The sequence below is a fragment of the Cygnus olor genome, chromosome 12 (assembly GCF_009769625.2).
Source record: "Cygnus olor isolate bCygOlo1 chromosome 12, bCygOlo1.pri.v2, whole genome shotgun sequence".
NCBI classification, from domain to species: Eukaryota; Metazoa; Chordata; class Aves; order Anseriformes; family Anatidae; genus Cygnus; species Cygnus olor.
Genome location: NC_049180.1, coordinates 9,564,393 through 9,579,608, shown reverse-complemented (window position 1 = coordinate 9,579,608; position 15,216 = coordinate 9,564,393). Strand labels below are relative to the sequence as shown.

Below are 15,216 nucleotides of genomic sequence, written 5' to 3'. Positions count from 1 at the left end.
TCTTCACTATCAGAAGAGGAGTTTGGACAGGAGTTATAATAAAAGATATAGGAAACAACTATATAATTTATTAAAAATTACAGATTCAATGACTACAGAGTATGTTTATTTTATCTTTTGCTATCTGTTGATTTTCGTAAATAGATTTCCACGTGTTTGGGATATGTATTGAGAACTGGGAACAGAAACGAACAGCTTGTTAGTTACATGCCATGAATGTAAAATGTTTGCAGTCAGCTATAGATGTGTAGATAAAAAATACTGCAGTAATCATAAATAGGTGTTTTTAAACCTGGAATTTGCTTTCTCTGAAATTTTTCAGTTCATAAGGGGGAGAATAAAAAGGACAATCAGAATTATTCTGATATGATTTTATTCCTTTTTGACTGTCAAAGAAGGAATGATTGGGCAGCAAGTTGCCAAATATCATAGAAAGTATTCTGTTTCTGTAGGCATGCTGAACTTCAGTACCAGTGGAATAGTTCCTATAAACAAGCGGCCACTTCTCTTGACTTTTAAGATGTGGTCTGTAGCTTGGATGCGGCCTGTATTTGTAGACTGAACCGTGTGTAACTGGTTTTTGTACGTTTCACTATCCTGCAGTGTGTTGTGGGAGTGCATGAGATAATTTAAATTTTCCTATTTTATTTTTAATTTAAATCTAATAGAGTGCTAAGGTTTACATTAGAGCATCTTCAATGTGAACGGTGAGAATCATTCTCACTCTGAAAGTTTCGGATTACTTAAATAAAATCTAGGTAATTTAGCATCTTGCAGAAATGACTGGTGAGTCAGTTAGCCTTCGTGGTGTTGTTTCCCAGTACCTAGACAGCTAGTAGTGGCTACCTCTTAGAACAGTGTGCAAATAATTTAAGAAAGTATCTCTTTCCATTCTCTTTCCATTTCCTATTTTTTTGCCTTTTTTTTTTTTTTCTGGTTTCCTGAGCTGTAGGTTTCTGGTTTCCTGAGCCGTATCTTCATGTTTAATGCCAATGATGGAATTTTCTTCTGGAAATGTATCAGTTTATGAGCATTTGTAAATTTTGACATAATATCCCATCCCAATGAGTTCCACATCTAAACTGCAAGCTTTGTGAAAAGTGATCTTCTCCTTATGTATTATTTTTCTTTACTGCATACTTAGTCTGGCTGGATATCTTCTCCAGACTTTGGTATTTACCTTGTTCTGGTCAAGGTGTCTTAGCAATCAGTACCATTCAGGAGCAGCGCATCAATTGACTCGAAGACAGAGACTGGCAAAAAATCAAAATGTTGAACAGTTGCATTCTTGTCATCTGGCCTTTTGTGTACTCTCTTCTAGCATGGGAAGCATGTTTAGATCTTACTTGTTTGATTAAACACTTTAGAGCTGAATATCCAAAACTGTAGATCCTAAGAAGCCTTGGAACTTACGTTCACCACTGTAATTAGCATACAGAACTACTGCCAATACCAGGAACTAATCCAGCATCTCTCTTCATTGAACGCCTTCCTGCAGAGATGGGGTATTCTGCCATCAGTTGCAATTAAAACGTTCAGACCTGAAGCTTTTTGTCCCTCTCCTGAATAATGGCTCTCCTAGGAAGTTACTGTCCTGACTTTGAGAATACAATCCTTCCTGTAGAGTATGGAGGTTTAAGTAGACATTATACATTTATACATTTCTAAAGCAGGATAAAGTCAGGTGAGGATTTTTTTTTTTTTACAGCATTTGGTTAACTGCAGCATTTGAGGGGGCTAACAGTTGCAAGTTTCTGAAAATTAAAGAGTTATTTTCAGAACAAAATCTAGTGGTTCGTAGATAAATTCCTACGTAAGAGAAATGTAGTCTTCTGTCTAGTTGAGATGCTATCTTCATTTATCATTTCTTTTTAAGACAGACTGGCCTATGACAGTTATTTGTGCTGTATTAGGATCAGGGCACCATTTTGCTAAGTGTGGGGTAAACATCCACCTACCAGAGTGATCTGTCTCTGAACACATACAAAAGGTCAAACAGGAGAGTGGCAGAATAGAGAAACACCTTTTTACTTGTCTTTTGTACATGCTCCTTGATTTTATTTTTATGTCAGGGGGCTTTGAGGTGAATCTTCTGCTCCACCCTAGAGTCTGATAGCAGTGATATATTTCTCCCTTGCATCCCTCCACGGTAAATACTAAGTTATTAGGACTGCGAGTATGCTGCTCTGCAGATGTCACTGTATTCCATTCCTATTCCTAATTACAGGTTGCTTTTTTTTTTCTTTTACTATTTAATGCTGTGAAAATGAGCCATGTAGGTATTTGACCGTCTGTCTCACTTAGAGAACTGTGCCAATTAATTTTCAGTGGGTGGACCCTGTAGCAGTTGTGGTGGGTTACTGGTTACTCTCTGTGTTTAGATATACGGTTAAGTAAGTGTGATATTTCAGACGTTTTTTTCTTTTGCAACAACTCTAACAGAACAGACAGTTATCTTTGCAAGTGCTTCCCAGTCCCTCTCAGGTGTGCTTTTGTTTGTGTCTTGGGGATATATTGTTTTTTGACCTTTGTTTATAATCTGAAGCAAATTGTAATTCTTTGTTCATTCAGTGCCTGCATGCTGTGCATTTTTGTCTTCACAATGAAATTTCGTTCTTGGATTTATAAACAAAACAGTTGATTCTAAAGCCAAACTATGTTTGTTGAGCACCTTAGCTCCAGACAGGGCAAGAATGCATGTGTGATATGAATGTTAAGGGGAGGGAAAATGACTATTCTGAGAGACATGTTGGGGAGAGGTTGTGTGATTGAATTGTATCATTCAGCAACTGGTTCTGCTGCCTAAGCTCTGTGTCTGCACAGATCAAAAGAGAATTTCTCTAATCCAAGGCTTGGGAGAGCTGAGCCATTCAAAGTGGTTGTGTGTAGCATATAAATTTGGGAACAAAGTTGGCCTTGTGTCTCTATAATGGAAAGCCATAAAAAACAGTCAGTAAATCCCCATTCAATTCATTGACAATCAGGACCAGCTGTAGCACAATTAAAGTTGACAGCACACAAGGGGATAGGCACACATTTCACAAACACAAATCACCCTCCTTTAGAAAGAGTCTCAGGCAGCCCTCTTGTTGGCTAGCAGTGCTGCTTAAGTGGTTGCTCTCATTTAAGTCAATTAGCCAAGGAGAGGTGCAGTGGTCATTAGGAACAAGGACAGGAGGGCACTGGCACACAGGGTCAGAAATCACACAGTCCCTTTTGTCTGTTCCTCTTCTCAGGTCTGACTACACGTGCAAGTAGGATTTTAAACCCAGTTCTGCCTTGCCAACGTGAAAGCAGTTGCACAGAAGACTGTTGCGCTAAGGCCGAATATTGACTTTTCTTTCAGTTGGTTTTCAAATCCAGTCTTTTCACAAGTATCTCTAACTGTAAAGCTGTTGTCTCTAGAGACACCAGAACTTAGCAAAGACAGTGGTTTCTAGTACAAGACCTCAAAAAAACTACTGTTTGTACAGGAAGAGACGTTAAAGGTGTCCTTGTGGCAGAAAGAAGCTCAGATGAAAATATTCAGGTCCTTTGAGTGGACAGTAGCTCTCCCTACAAAGGCAGGCAGAAGAACACTTAACAGTCCTGGCCAGTCTGCCATAAAGAAGAGTGATCCAGGTATGAAAACATTAACAAAAAGTAGATTCTCAGAGCCATTTTATATTCCATAAATATTGTGCAGATTAACTGTTTCTTTGGTGGGCTTTGTTCAGAAAAAAAAGATACATTAATATTATTCATGTCATAATCTCCACCAGCACTGCTGTGATTTGGTGGAACTATGGACTGTGGTGCTTTATTAGCAAGTTAGGGCTATGCTTCATCTCTTCAGAAAGACCCTACCTGTATTTTGTTTTCCCTGTGTCAGGTTGCCCATAAGCTCCTAGACATGGAAAACACTGGTCCAAAACTCTGCTCAAAATGGGGCAAAGTAAAAATCTATGTTCTATGCCAGATATCATGAAGACAGAAGCAATTGTGAGCAGGCCTGTCAGGGGAAGTTGGACATTGAAAGAGTGGCAGCTTCTCGCAGTAGATGTTAACAGTTTAAAGAAGGCCAGCAGTAGGGCAGTAATGGAGTTAAGATGCTCAAGATGGTGTATTTTCAAGTGGTAGTCTTCAGTTTCCTCTTGCAGTGTTTTCACATGTGTAAGCTGCTGTTAAATACCCTTATGGCTACAGTTAAGATTAAAATGGGATGTTAGGTGTATAGATCCTGTAGTACTGGTGGTCACATAAATACTTATGAGACATCTTCATTTGTAAGGGATTTTTGCAGTTTTAAATTAGCGTTCTGAATATTTGACACACCATAAGATTTTAAAACACAGCTTTAATAACCCCCACAGGGAGGAAAATACATCTTAGAAAAAACAAAATGATTAGGAAGAACACACAACTACCTGAAAGAAGAGCGAGCAGGTTGTGGTGGGTTGACTCAGTGAGTAGCTAAGCACCTGCATATCTGCTTGCTCACCTCCCTACATGACAGGAACATAAGAAAAGCAAAAGCAAGAAACTTTCGGGTTGAAATAGAGGTTTAATAAGCGAAGGGAAGAGGGGAAGGAAGAAGTGATGCAAAGGCAGACAAAAAAAACACACCACCTTCTGCTATCCCAGTTTTATTGCTAAGCATGATGTTACATGTTATATCTCTTTGGCTAATTTCAGTCAGCTGTTCCAGTTGTGTCCTCTCCCCATTTCTTGCCCACCCCCAGCCTACTCACCGGGGGTGGGGGGCAGAGTGAGGAAGAGAGAAGGCATTGGCGCTGTGCAGGCACTCTTCAGCAACAGCCAGAACACTGGGGTGTTACCAACAGTTTTAGCCACTACTCCTAAACATGCCACAGTGCAGGCTGCTATCGAGAAAGTTAACTCCATACCAACCAGACCCAGTACAGACGTATTAATCTCTGTGTGCATGTTCACAATATCTGTTTCTCCCACTCAACACCATCCAAAGCTGAAGGCAGTCTTGCCCTGATGATAAGACTCCAGCAATTAGTTGTTCAAAAACTAATTGGGTTACCCCGGGGGTTATTACAAATAAAGCACTGTTAGAATCAAGTGTTATGGCACAACATTCCTGGGTCACTTTTGTCAATAATGACATAAGGCTCCTGGATTTCGTTTACTTTTGAATTATAGTTTTCCAGCTTTACTTCACTGGATTTGGGAGAGTCACAATCAGGCTGCAAGAGGTTCCTTCTACCCAGTGCACTGGTGGTTCTTCTGCTTGGAGACTGAACATTAATACTTCGTGGTGGAATGTAGGTGGGATTTGGGGGCTCTCTAATACGTCTGAAGCACTCACAAGCTGCGTGCGCATTAGGAGTATCCATTAATAGTCTCTTGCTATCAGACTCAGTAGTGGGATCCTCCACGCTCCCAGTAGTACAGCACAGATCTGAAGATGGCTCAATACATGCAGCTGCTTGGTTCTGCATTTGAGCATTGGCCAGGTATGTGCATTTTATTTTAGACTGATTAAATTCTCTTACATTCCTGTCACTTGTAGTTGCATATGATACTGACTGAGGTTGCCCAGTTTCCTCTATTGGATACATCAAATCTTCCTGAGTGTCCTTGACTTGTAGTTTTGTGAAGGTTAAAGACAGCTCACAAACTTCCTCTTCCTTAGTGACACCACAGTTTTGGACAGAGGCAATGCCCTTGTATGGCAGAGACTTCAGCTCATTGGGTTCGTCTGCAGGGTCTGGGTCTACACAATTTATGGCATCGTTAATTTTTGCTTCAATTGATTCTTCAGGCACTTCTTGAGCTTCGTACTCCAATGTGTTCTGACTGTCACAAGAGCTGTCAGCAAATATTGCAAAGGCTGGCGGACCGCTCGCTCCTGGTGAGAGTGGCACAGGCCTGATCTCATTTACAGTTGACTGTGCAGTGACTGCCAAAACACATTCTTCACTTAGACTGGCTCTTGGCTTTTTTTCAAAAGCTTTTGGAGAAAGATTCTCACTGAAAATAGGTGTCTGTCTTATGACAATGTCGCTATATTTGATCAAGAAGTCCTCGCTGTCTGAGCATTTGCCCGGAAAGCGTGCTGTGTTAATGATTTGCCTTTGGTGTTCCTGAAGCCTGTTAGTGGATTGAGTAACCGCTAACTGAGGCATGTCATCTTTGATCTTAAGATTCCCAGCAGCTTCAAAGGATTTATCGCTATTAGTTGAAGACTTCGGTTGCGTAGCAAGGCACAAAGATATTTCTCTGTTTTCTTTATTTTCTATGTTTTCAGAGTCTTCTCTCTGGGGTGTCTGATCTTCTTTGTCCTTATTTCCATGATGCCAGTGCATTTGTGTTCTCTTCTGCAGGGTCTTCTCCAAATTGCCATGTTTTTCTTCATTTGTCATTTCGAGGATGGTTTCACACTCAATTCTTGCCAGGAATATTTCAAATGCAGTCTGCTTCATTTCCTCATTGTTTCTCTTTCTGACAAGTGAAAACTCTGTTTCTGTTGTTGCAATGTAACCTATTTTCTCCAGTACTGTTTTTACTATGTCATCTGGGAGCACAGATTGAATATAGTAGACAAAATTACCGGTGAATGTCTGAAACAGAATGCAACAGTGAAAAACAGATGAACACTAGGGGGATCGGGAGATGCGTGAAAGACTCCCTAAAAACAAAACTACTTCAAAATCAGTTAAATCTTTTTAAAAGCTATTTTCTTGGAAATTTGACTTTTGAATCAGTGAGACTTTTCTAAAAGCATTATTTTGTCAGCCTCTTGAGTACTGTATCTGTGTTGTAGCATAATAATTTCAAAGTTATGCCAGTTTAAACCTGCCAAGATACTAGCCAAAAGCATCAATATTAAAAAAAAAAAAAAAGAGAAAAACCCCAACATTTTATTCAAACTAGAGAAATTCAGAAATGAGTCTTATGCATTCCACTGAAGAACGGAAGATTTTTCAACAGAAGATTCATGGAATCAATCACTGAGGTCTAATTTTTCCTAAGGCGAAAGACACAATGCACTCACTGTTAGTCATATTTCTTCATTGGTGACAAGAACGTACCATTTTCTTTCTCAGTGGTTCAGATTCTTGCTTTGACTTTACTTTCCCAAAATCAGGTTACCACTTCTCTGAAAGTACCCTTCTGAGCAGACACTATTCTAGGGGAGATATTGCTAAAACATGCTCTCTTCCCACAAGCTGCCTGCACAACACGACTTCTGTAAAATGCTGCTGCTGTGTAACAGCTTAAAGTTACCATTTGCTCTGCTTTGGAGCCACCCAAGGCATAAGGCCTAGTTTGTAAAATCAAAGTGTTTTTTGGTTTTGTCATAAATCTTGTGATGGGAGAGACTATGTTTACCTAAACATGACCAACTCCAGGTAAGTCAAGAGAATGAAACTAGGAATGCAGAGCTGACTTTCAGTCAGGGTACTGTATTCTCTGTCTGCCCTTTGAGACCCGCTTACCTACTTCCTAATGCTAAGTGTTCTTCTCAAAAGTATGACATCTTGGGGGAAACAATACTGCCCCCTAAAAAGGCTATTAAATTAAAATGCCACAGTATAACGCAGGGCTGAGCCTCAGTCTATTTTCAGGTAAGTTAACAGCGGCTTTCACTGCCCAGCCTCTGTTCTTTCTGGATGGAAAAAAATAAGCAGGCACTGGGGCAGGAGGGTGGCATCGGCGTGGGTGAGAGACAGAAGATACGAAGTATATCTATATCACTGTGGGTGAGACACAAAAAATATCAAGTATGTCTCCAACCAATAACTTCTATCAAACCTTTATGTACCTAGACGCTGCTAGTTCTCCAGCTTGTGCCTTTCAGTACAATTACTTCAGGCCTTCAGTAGGATGTATCTTGTATTTTGCATTACCTACTGTATATATTTTTTTCTAAATTAAACTTAAAATTTGTGTACTATAAAAAGCTGAGCCTGCTCACTGTAGGCCTTAATATCTTACACTAATGCTTAGCCCTGTTTTAGGGAGATGAATGTGAAATGGTAATCTAGAGCTGTTTGAGAATCCACAGATGGGACCTAAGGGCAGGAAGAAGGCAAGAAATGGCTCTTCCTTGCCAGCATCTGGTGCTATAGGAAGGGAGATATATTTGCATTTTGGGTGTTTGGGAACTTTAAGTTCAGGTGGCTTGAGGATGTGTGCAAGGGGAGAGGGACAGCCCTGACCACCTAGGTGTGGGAAGCAGCTGTGTGTCTTCTCAGGAGTCCTCGTTCGAGGGCCTTTCCTTCCCTGCACCGGCTGCACTCACCGAGCGAGGAGGGGCAGAAAACCCACCTATGCGGGGCGAGGCCAGCCCGGCCAGCTCCAGGCCTTCCCCTTCCCCAGCGCCTCCGTAAGCGGGGCTCCCCGGGAGGCCCCAGAGCCCCCCGGCAGGGCAGGGCCGGGTAAGGCCTCGCCTCGCCCCCCTCGGGGGCCTCCTACCTTCAGCGACCTGATCTCCTTCCTCCACGGGGACAGCAGCAGGTTGACGCAGAGCAGCTCCAGGACCTCCAGCGCCTTCAGCAGGTCCCTCAGGACGCCGCAGCCGCCCCCCCGCTGCCCGCGGGCCCGCCGGCACCGCTCGGCCACGCCGCGCACGTCCAGGCCGCCCCGTCGCCGCGGCTCCAGCAGCCGGCGAGCCCTCGCCTTCAGGGCGGCCTCGTCGCACGCCGCCAGCCGCCCCTCGGCCCCTCGGGCCGCGTAGTAGGCCAGGTAGTCCCGCAGCACCCGCTCCTCCTCCGCCGCCGCCGGCTGCTCCTCCATGGCGCCGCCCGCCCGCCGCCGCTGCCCCGCGGCGCCCCGCCGCCCGCCATTGGCCGCTGGCGCCCCGCCGCGTCACTCCGGGCAGGGCCGGGCGGCACGGCCAAGCCGAAGCGAAAAAGGCCCGGGGACGGCGCCGCCTTGCGGCCGCCGGGTAGCGCTACCCGCGGACGGGCGGTGGCCGGGAGCGGGAAGCGAGGAGGCGTCGCGGGGTGGCGGCGGCGTGAGGGAGGAGGCGGCACGTGGTGGCGGCGGCCGTATGAGGGACCGTGTGTCGCGAAATGGCGGCCGTGTGAGGGAGGGGGCGTCGTGAAATGGCGGCCACGTGGAGGACCAGGTGTCACGTGATGAGGGCCGTGTGAGGGACCAGGCGTCGTGAAATGGTGGCCATGTGAGGGACCAGGCGTCGCGAAATGGCGGCTGCATGAGGTACTAGACGTTATGTAATGGCGGCCGCGTGCAGGATGAGGTATCGTGCCATGGCAGATGTGCTATGCTTTCTACGCGCTGAGGTGAGGCTCCCTCCTTTCCTGCTCCTCACCCTCGGTTCTAGCGGCCTCCCTGCAGCCTTCCCTGCTTCTTCCCCTCACTGTACCCCCAGTGCGATGCGTGGGGTGGGCTGGGAGGTGAGACCTGTGCTTGGATGGCTGCTGCGTGGAAGCTCTCTTCTCCAAAGGTAAGCACGTGGGGAAAGTAGGTGTGTGCCCTGTGCCCTTTGCACGCAGTCTCAAAATTCCTCAGCTAAATGGCTTGTGTCTTCTGCTGCCACGGCTGGAAAGGTTCCTGGGGTGGGCTGGAGATGGAGGTCCAGCAGCTGGGAAACAAGCCTGTCTTTGATCCAAAAAACTTCGCTCATCTTGGTTTTTGGAATTTGGATTTTACAATCACTTGTTATGGCTGCCACAATGCTGCATGCCTGTGTGATTTCATAAATTAGTGCCCGCATGGGCCTCCCATGACCTTAATTTCTGTTGTAGACCAGCTGGGCTGGTGTCTTTAGCTGTGTCTCCGCTGACCTGAGTTGCTGCGAGTGTGAATTTGACTTCATGTTTTTTTAATGACTCATCTTATTATAGATTGTTTTCATTACTCGATAGATTTTAGATAAATATCAGTCATACCGTTAACCACTGGGAATGCCTGGCTTCTCGTGATTAAGGGAAATCTCTGGCTAACTTGACCGTAGTCCCTCTATTTCTTGTCTTGCTGAAAGTGACTGTGCAGTGTTGCAAATAAACTGGTTTTCTCTCTGACTTTTTAGGCAAGAGGGCTTTCACAAAAACATATGCTTTTGATCGTCATTCCAAGTGAAATGTCATTAGGTAATACTTTTGCAGTATTTGTGTACCGATAATTGCTATATAAAAATTGCTGATTTAGCCAAGAGGGAAGAGGGGAAAAATCCCCCTACTACCACCACATGTTAAAATGAGGCCATCTGGCCATCTGCTGCAATGTCTGAGTTTCCTCCCCTGCCATATGTGCATGCATAGACAGACAAGCTTGGCTGTGCTATTAGTAGGGTGCCTGCAGGCAGCTCAGCTCTCTTCTTGCCATATGCAAAACTTTATTGACCCAAATGAGCGGGTCTGATTTTGTGTTTCTGCACACCTGCTCCCATGGGGGGGCTTGAATTCTTTAATCTTTGCAGTTCTGTTTCACATATGGAGTAGTTGCATTTTGTTAGTCTGGTGCATTTTAAAAGGACTATACAGGGAATCTTGTTTTGTTGCTGTTTTTTTGTTGTTTCGCTTTTCAGTACAGCATTCTTGCATATTTACTTAATATAGTAAGTACTGAGTTGTCTCATCTATCTAGTTGTCAGTGCATTGTTTTTCTCTGAATTCATTTCCTAGCATAGCCTCCAAAGATGTCTTGAAGGTCCTAATACTTCAAAAGCCTGTTTTCTGAAAGGACAGCTTGATCACTTCCCCGCTATGTGAGTGGTGCCGATGCCGTCACTGCCAGCAGGTTAGGGTACTTGCTCATGACTCAGGTGCCTGAAAGTCAGGCTGCAGTTCCCCGAGCTATGAGGTCTGTCATTTTGCTCCTCCTTCAATGGGAACTTTGAAATGTTTTGTGAATAAGTTTTGTTCTTTTCTGGGTGGGTGTCTTAATTTTGCTTGTTACTGATTTTATTCTCTTGAAAAAATGTAAGATCCATGATAGGAGTAAAGCTATGACGAAATAATCTTATTTTTTACAGCTTCATTTGTATTTGTTTTGCTTGTAACTTTTTCTTGCTTTAAGGGAAGTGAGAAAATATATATGCATATGGAGCTGTCTGAAATCCAAGCTGTGAATTTATCGTATGCTTATGAGTTCAGTAGCCAGTGTTCAAACATACACTACTGTGAGCGGAGCAAAAGGATAAATACTTGCTTGTATGATAACTTTAATTTAAGAGAGTCTGTGATTATAGTTTTTTGCAGAGCGTATTTCTCTAGATTGAGGGGGGAATTTTTTGTCAGACTGTACCATGACCAGTTAGGTAGGTTTGATGTGGTTACTTACCTTGCTGTGCTTAATAATGATCGGTTTAAAACTTTCCAGAAACATTGGCCTGTTATTTCGTGGCTTTTCCTCTTCTTTTCCCAGTGATATGTTGACATTTTACAGCCTCCTGACCTTAGTAATTTTCTGAGGTACGTATGGATGTTTGTGATGCTTCTTGAAATGCCTGGGAGCATCTCACTCAAAGGCAACAACTTTCTCTGCTGTGCTATTGCAGGCTCGTCCCCCTTTCTGCTTGTGCTTGTGCACACACAGCCTTGTCTCCTGGAGCAGGGGAGCCCTGAGTGCCCCACAGAACTGTGTCGGTGGCCGCTCCTTCCTGCAGCTTCTGACAAACGTGAAATCCCCGTGCAAGTGGCTGAAGCACAGTGGTGCTTAGTTGCCTTATCGATGGGCTGTGGCTAGTCCCAGTGTGATAGTGGTGCAATAAAAATCACAGAAGCTGTATCAAATGTGTGTATATTCTTTACTAAAGGTTGTCTGTAAAGAGCCATATACTAAAAATCGAAGCAAAACAGATGAGTATAGAAATACAGCATTGTTATCAAGTATCAAGAAACAGTACATCCAAACAGTTTTCTTTCTCACATTAACCATGTAATAGATGAAAGGCCTGCATTCAGCTTGTTTTTAGGATTGCCATTAAAATGATGCCAGAGTTGAGGATAAAATCTAAGAAGAGGATGTGAATTTCTCAAGAGTATAACTCACCTTCCATTAAATTTAGAAGATGCTGTTTATGGTATTGTCTGTTTGCAGAGGCGTATGGTTTGGATTTGTAAGCTTTTTCTCTCAACTTCGTTGGATATAACATAGTTAAAAAGATTATCAAGACTAGAAAATTCTAAGTTATTTTTGCAAGTGGTCTTGCTAAGGTATCACATTGTATCTTGAATTCACAATTTTTTTTAAAGATGTTAGTTGATAATCAATGATGGAATGTGTGCATTTAGTGCTAACTTAGGAAAGTGCGATGTAATGGAAGTGTGTTCTGGTTGGCTTCCGCATCCCTGTGACAAAGAAGCTGGGATTGTCTGGCTGGATGAGTCCCGCTGTGACCTGGGTGTAGTGGTGTGCCGACTAGATGACTTTCTAAAGCAGTGTTCCACAAGAGGGAGTAGATGGCTATTTGTCAGTAATGCTGCTACATGCGATCCAGATCGCAATACTGAGGATGTCTTAACTGTGTTCAAATCAAGAAGACTTGGATTAGTTTACTAAATTTTAGTGAAGCATTTCTGTCATGAGGTAAAATGCAACTCTCCCATTTTTATCAGAACCCTGCTTAAAATCAGCTTGTTTTTAAAAATCTTTTTTTTTTTTTCTTTCCACATTTAGATAGCGGAAGGGCCTGAAATCTCGGTCAGGTGTAAAGCCAAACAGCTAGAAGCATTTCCCAGAATACATAGAAAATGTAAGCATTTGTAACAGAGTAGAGGCTTTAGAGGCTTGATTGTCAGACATGAAAAGCCCTCTGCTTGTCTTCGGAAGTACCGTCAGGTTTGCTGTACAGGTGGAAGAGACAGTTTTTGTTTTTGTTTTTTAAAAAAAAGTCACATTTGCTTTCTAATATTAATTAATTCCTTCTTTAGTCCCTGCCAGCAGCCTGAAGTGGGCATGGTCTGGTCCCAGTGTCTTACCCTGTTCTAGGCAGGTCTCCAAGAGCTGCAGGAAGACAATTATGGAAGCATGTGGTATTCTGCATAAATAAACCTCTGCACCTTCCTTCACTTTTTATTTTCCTGCCAATAGAACTGACTGGTAGCCTTCTATGTTGATTTTCTTTTCTGTCCGTAATGGTGTAGAGTTTTGTCTCTCTGATTGCAGGGTATTTTGCATGCCACACAACTATTTCCGGTAGTACTTTATACAGAAGAATGGTTCTGTCCGGTAAAAGTACGAATGCTGAATAATTTAGCCTAGATTCTGGCAATACCTGCCAGTATGTTTTGCAACGCAAAATGGTGAATTTTTGTTGTTTTGGGTATAGTATGTTGAAAATTTTGGAGAACTGCAAATGATTTCTGTTGTTTTAGCAAAATACAGATTTACTCTTATCAGCTTAGCAAAAAATACGTACTTACCTTACCCTATCATTGCACATGACTCAGCAATGATATAATTCATAGAGCAGTAAGAATCATGTAATTACTTCCCATCTAAGTATTAATTATATTTATGTCGATCTTTGGAGTGTTGAGGAATGATTACTGTTGAAAATTATTTTGTATTTACAGAAAATCTAAGTGCAGTTTTCATAATTGGAATGATGCTTCCTTTTAAACACAGTTGTACATGTACCATGCTCCTTTTAACTTTTCCTTCATTGGGGGTAACAAACTGAAGTCCATTTTATCAGTGTAAAAGTTAAACATTTTTTTTCAGTGAAAATACCCGTAAAAGATTTAATGGAGATGAGCCCCTGATAGCTCTGCTAACTAGTGCTGGTTGAAGACACAGCTTAGTCCTTAAATGTAGACAGGATGCCTGTGTACCGTGCAAGATTAAACTCATGCCTGCAGTTCTTTCTGTTGTTCCTGCCAGCATGCATCTGCAACTTCTGTGCATTCATCAAATGGATGTGTGAGAAGTCCAGGTCTATGAACAGAGACTAGGTTTATGAGTAGCAAAATCTCAGTGAAGAGGATTGTGTCTAACAGAAAAAGTTTCTGTACAAAGTGAGAATCTCTGTTATTGTGACTGCTGAGTGCAGCATCTATTATGTACATCCCACTTGCTCAATTTCTAGAGGTCAAGGTCCTTTTTTTAGTGCTACAGGCTCCTAACTGAAGAATGAGTTAGTGCCTGAAAATGTAGTCGTGCATGATGGGAATTGTCACGAAGCATCTTTTGGGCTTCCAGATGCTGCCTTTCCTTAGCTACATCAAGTCCCTGTGAAGGGTGCCCAGTTCCCAGGCTGCACACAGCTGGAGCACAACTTGGTGGGTAAAGCCAATTGGTGTGTGAGGATCCATTGCCACCTGTCCATCGCTTGCCCATTTACAGCAGGCTTTGGTACTGGCCAGGCTTTCTGAAGGAAAAATGTATCAAAATACTCTGCTTCTTTTTGTTTGGCTCCTATGCAGTACTGCTAATCATGTTTTGCAGGCAGTGTTCTGTCTCTGTCTACTGAAATACATATTTAGACAAAGAATTTTTTAAAAAATGCTTTGTTGCCAAGACATTGAATGAAATGTACTAATGACACCTACAAAGACAACAAAATACTCTTCTTTTTCCTTCTGCTCTACAGCATGCGAAGTATCATAAAATCAACAAGTTAGCTTGACTGGATAACATATATCTACACCGAGAGGCTAATTTCAGTGTCATTGGAAATGCTTCAAAAGGTCGGATGCGCTGCTTGTCACTGCTGCTTTTTTATGCTGTGTGATGCCATGGAACACTTTGAAGCACAAAGAGGGAACTTTAGGTAAACTTTCAAAATTCACTGTAAAAAATAAAAAAGCAATCCCATTACATCCCTTTTTAAAGATATAAAATAGGTAAAACTTTCAGAGGTTTTATTCTTCCATTTAAATGTTTTTTTTCGCAGCCTGAGTTCTTCAGAAAGATGGAAGGAAAAAGCCACTTTCATTCACATGATTTGGTTCAGAACGGTCTGATAGTCAGTGGGAGAATTTTTCAGTACTTCCACTGGAACCAGTGGGATGGGGATGTTCTGTTCGCACACCACTGTTTCGTACAGAGGAGCAGCCTCCAGAGTGAGAGACGACAAAGAGATGGATGAAATGGGCTGCTGCAAGTCCTGCAGCCTGACTGCGTAATTTGCAGCCTGTCCTGTAGTCCCAGATGCTTCTTCCTCTTCAAGGCTAATGTTTATAGATATTTCATTTCCTTGACAGGGGTCCGTAAGAGAATAGGGGGGGGGATCATCTGTGGGAATATACATTTGTGTTGCTCCTGGCCCCACGCATTCATCGTAGCTGCAAG

The 15,216-nt window shown here is 42.8% G+C and overlaps 2 protein-coding genes across 4 annotated transcripts in view; both read right to left on the bottom strand.

Annotated features, from left to right (window-relative positions):
- Nucleotides 1–4,319: 4,319 nt before the first annotated feature.
- Nucleotides 4,320–8,800, bottom strand: LOC121076672. The gene is made up of 2 exons (XM_040571185.1): nucleotides 8,431–8,800; nucleotides 4,320–6,572 (listed from the first exon to the last, which is right to left on the bottom strand). The coding sequence occupies exons 1-2, from the start codon at nucleotides 8,749–8,751 to the stop codon at nucleotides 5,067–5,069; spliced, it is 1,827 nt and encodes a 608-aa protein (XP_040427119.1). The 5' UTR covers nucleotides 8,752–8,800; the 3' UTR covers nucleotides 4,320–5,066.
- A 2,543-nt stretch (nucleotides 8,801–11,343) lies between these two features.
- BEAN1 (brain expressed associated with NEDD4 1) overlaps nucleotides 11,344–15,216 on the bottom strand; it is a 54,523-nt gene continuing 50,650 nt past the window's right edge. For 2 of the 3 annotated variants that reach the window (XM_040570713.1, XM_040570714.1), the window contains one exon: nucleotides 11,344–15,209. In XM_040570713.1, the coding sequence (XP_040426647.1) occupies nucleotides 14,861–15,209 (349 nt within the window). In that variant the 3' untranslated portion in view covers nucleotides 11,344–14,860. The remainder of the gene's footprint in view (nucleotides 15,210–15,216) is intronic. The other variant, XM_040570715.1, reaches the window with a different exon arrangement.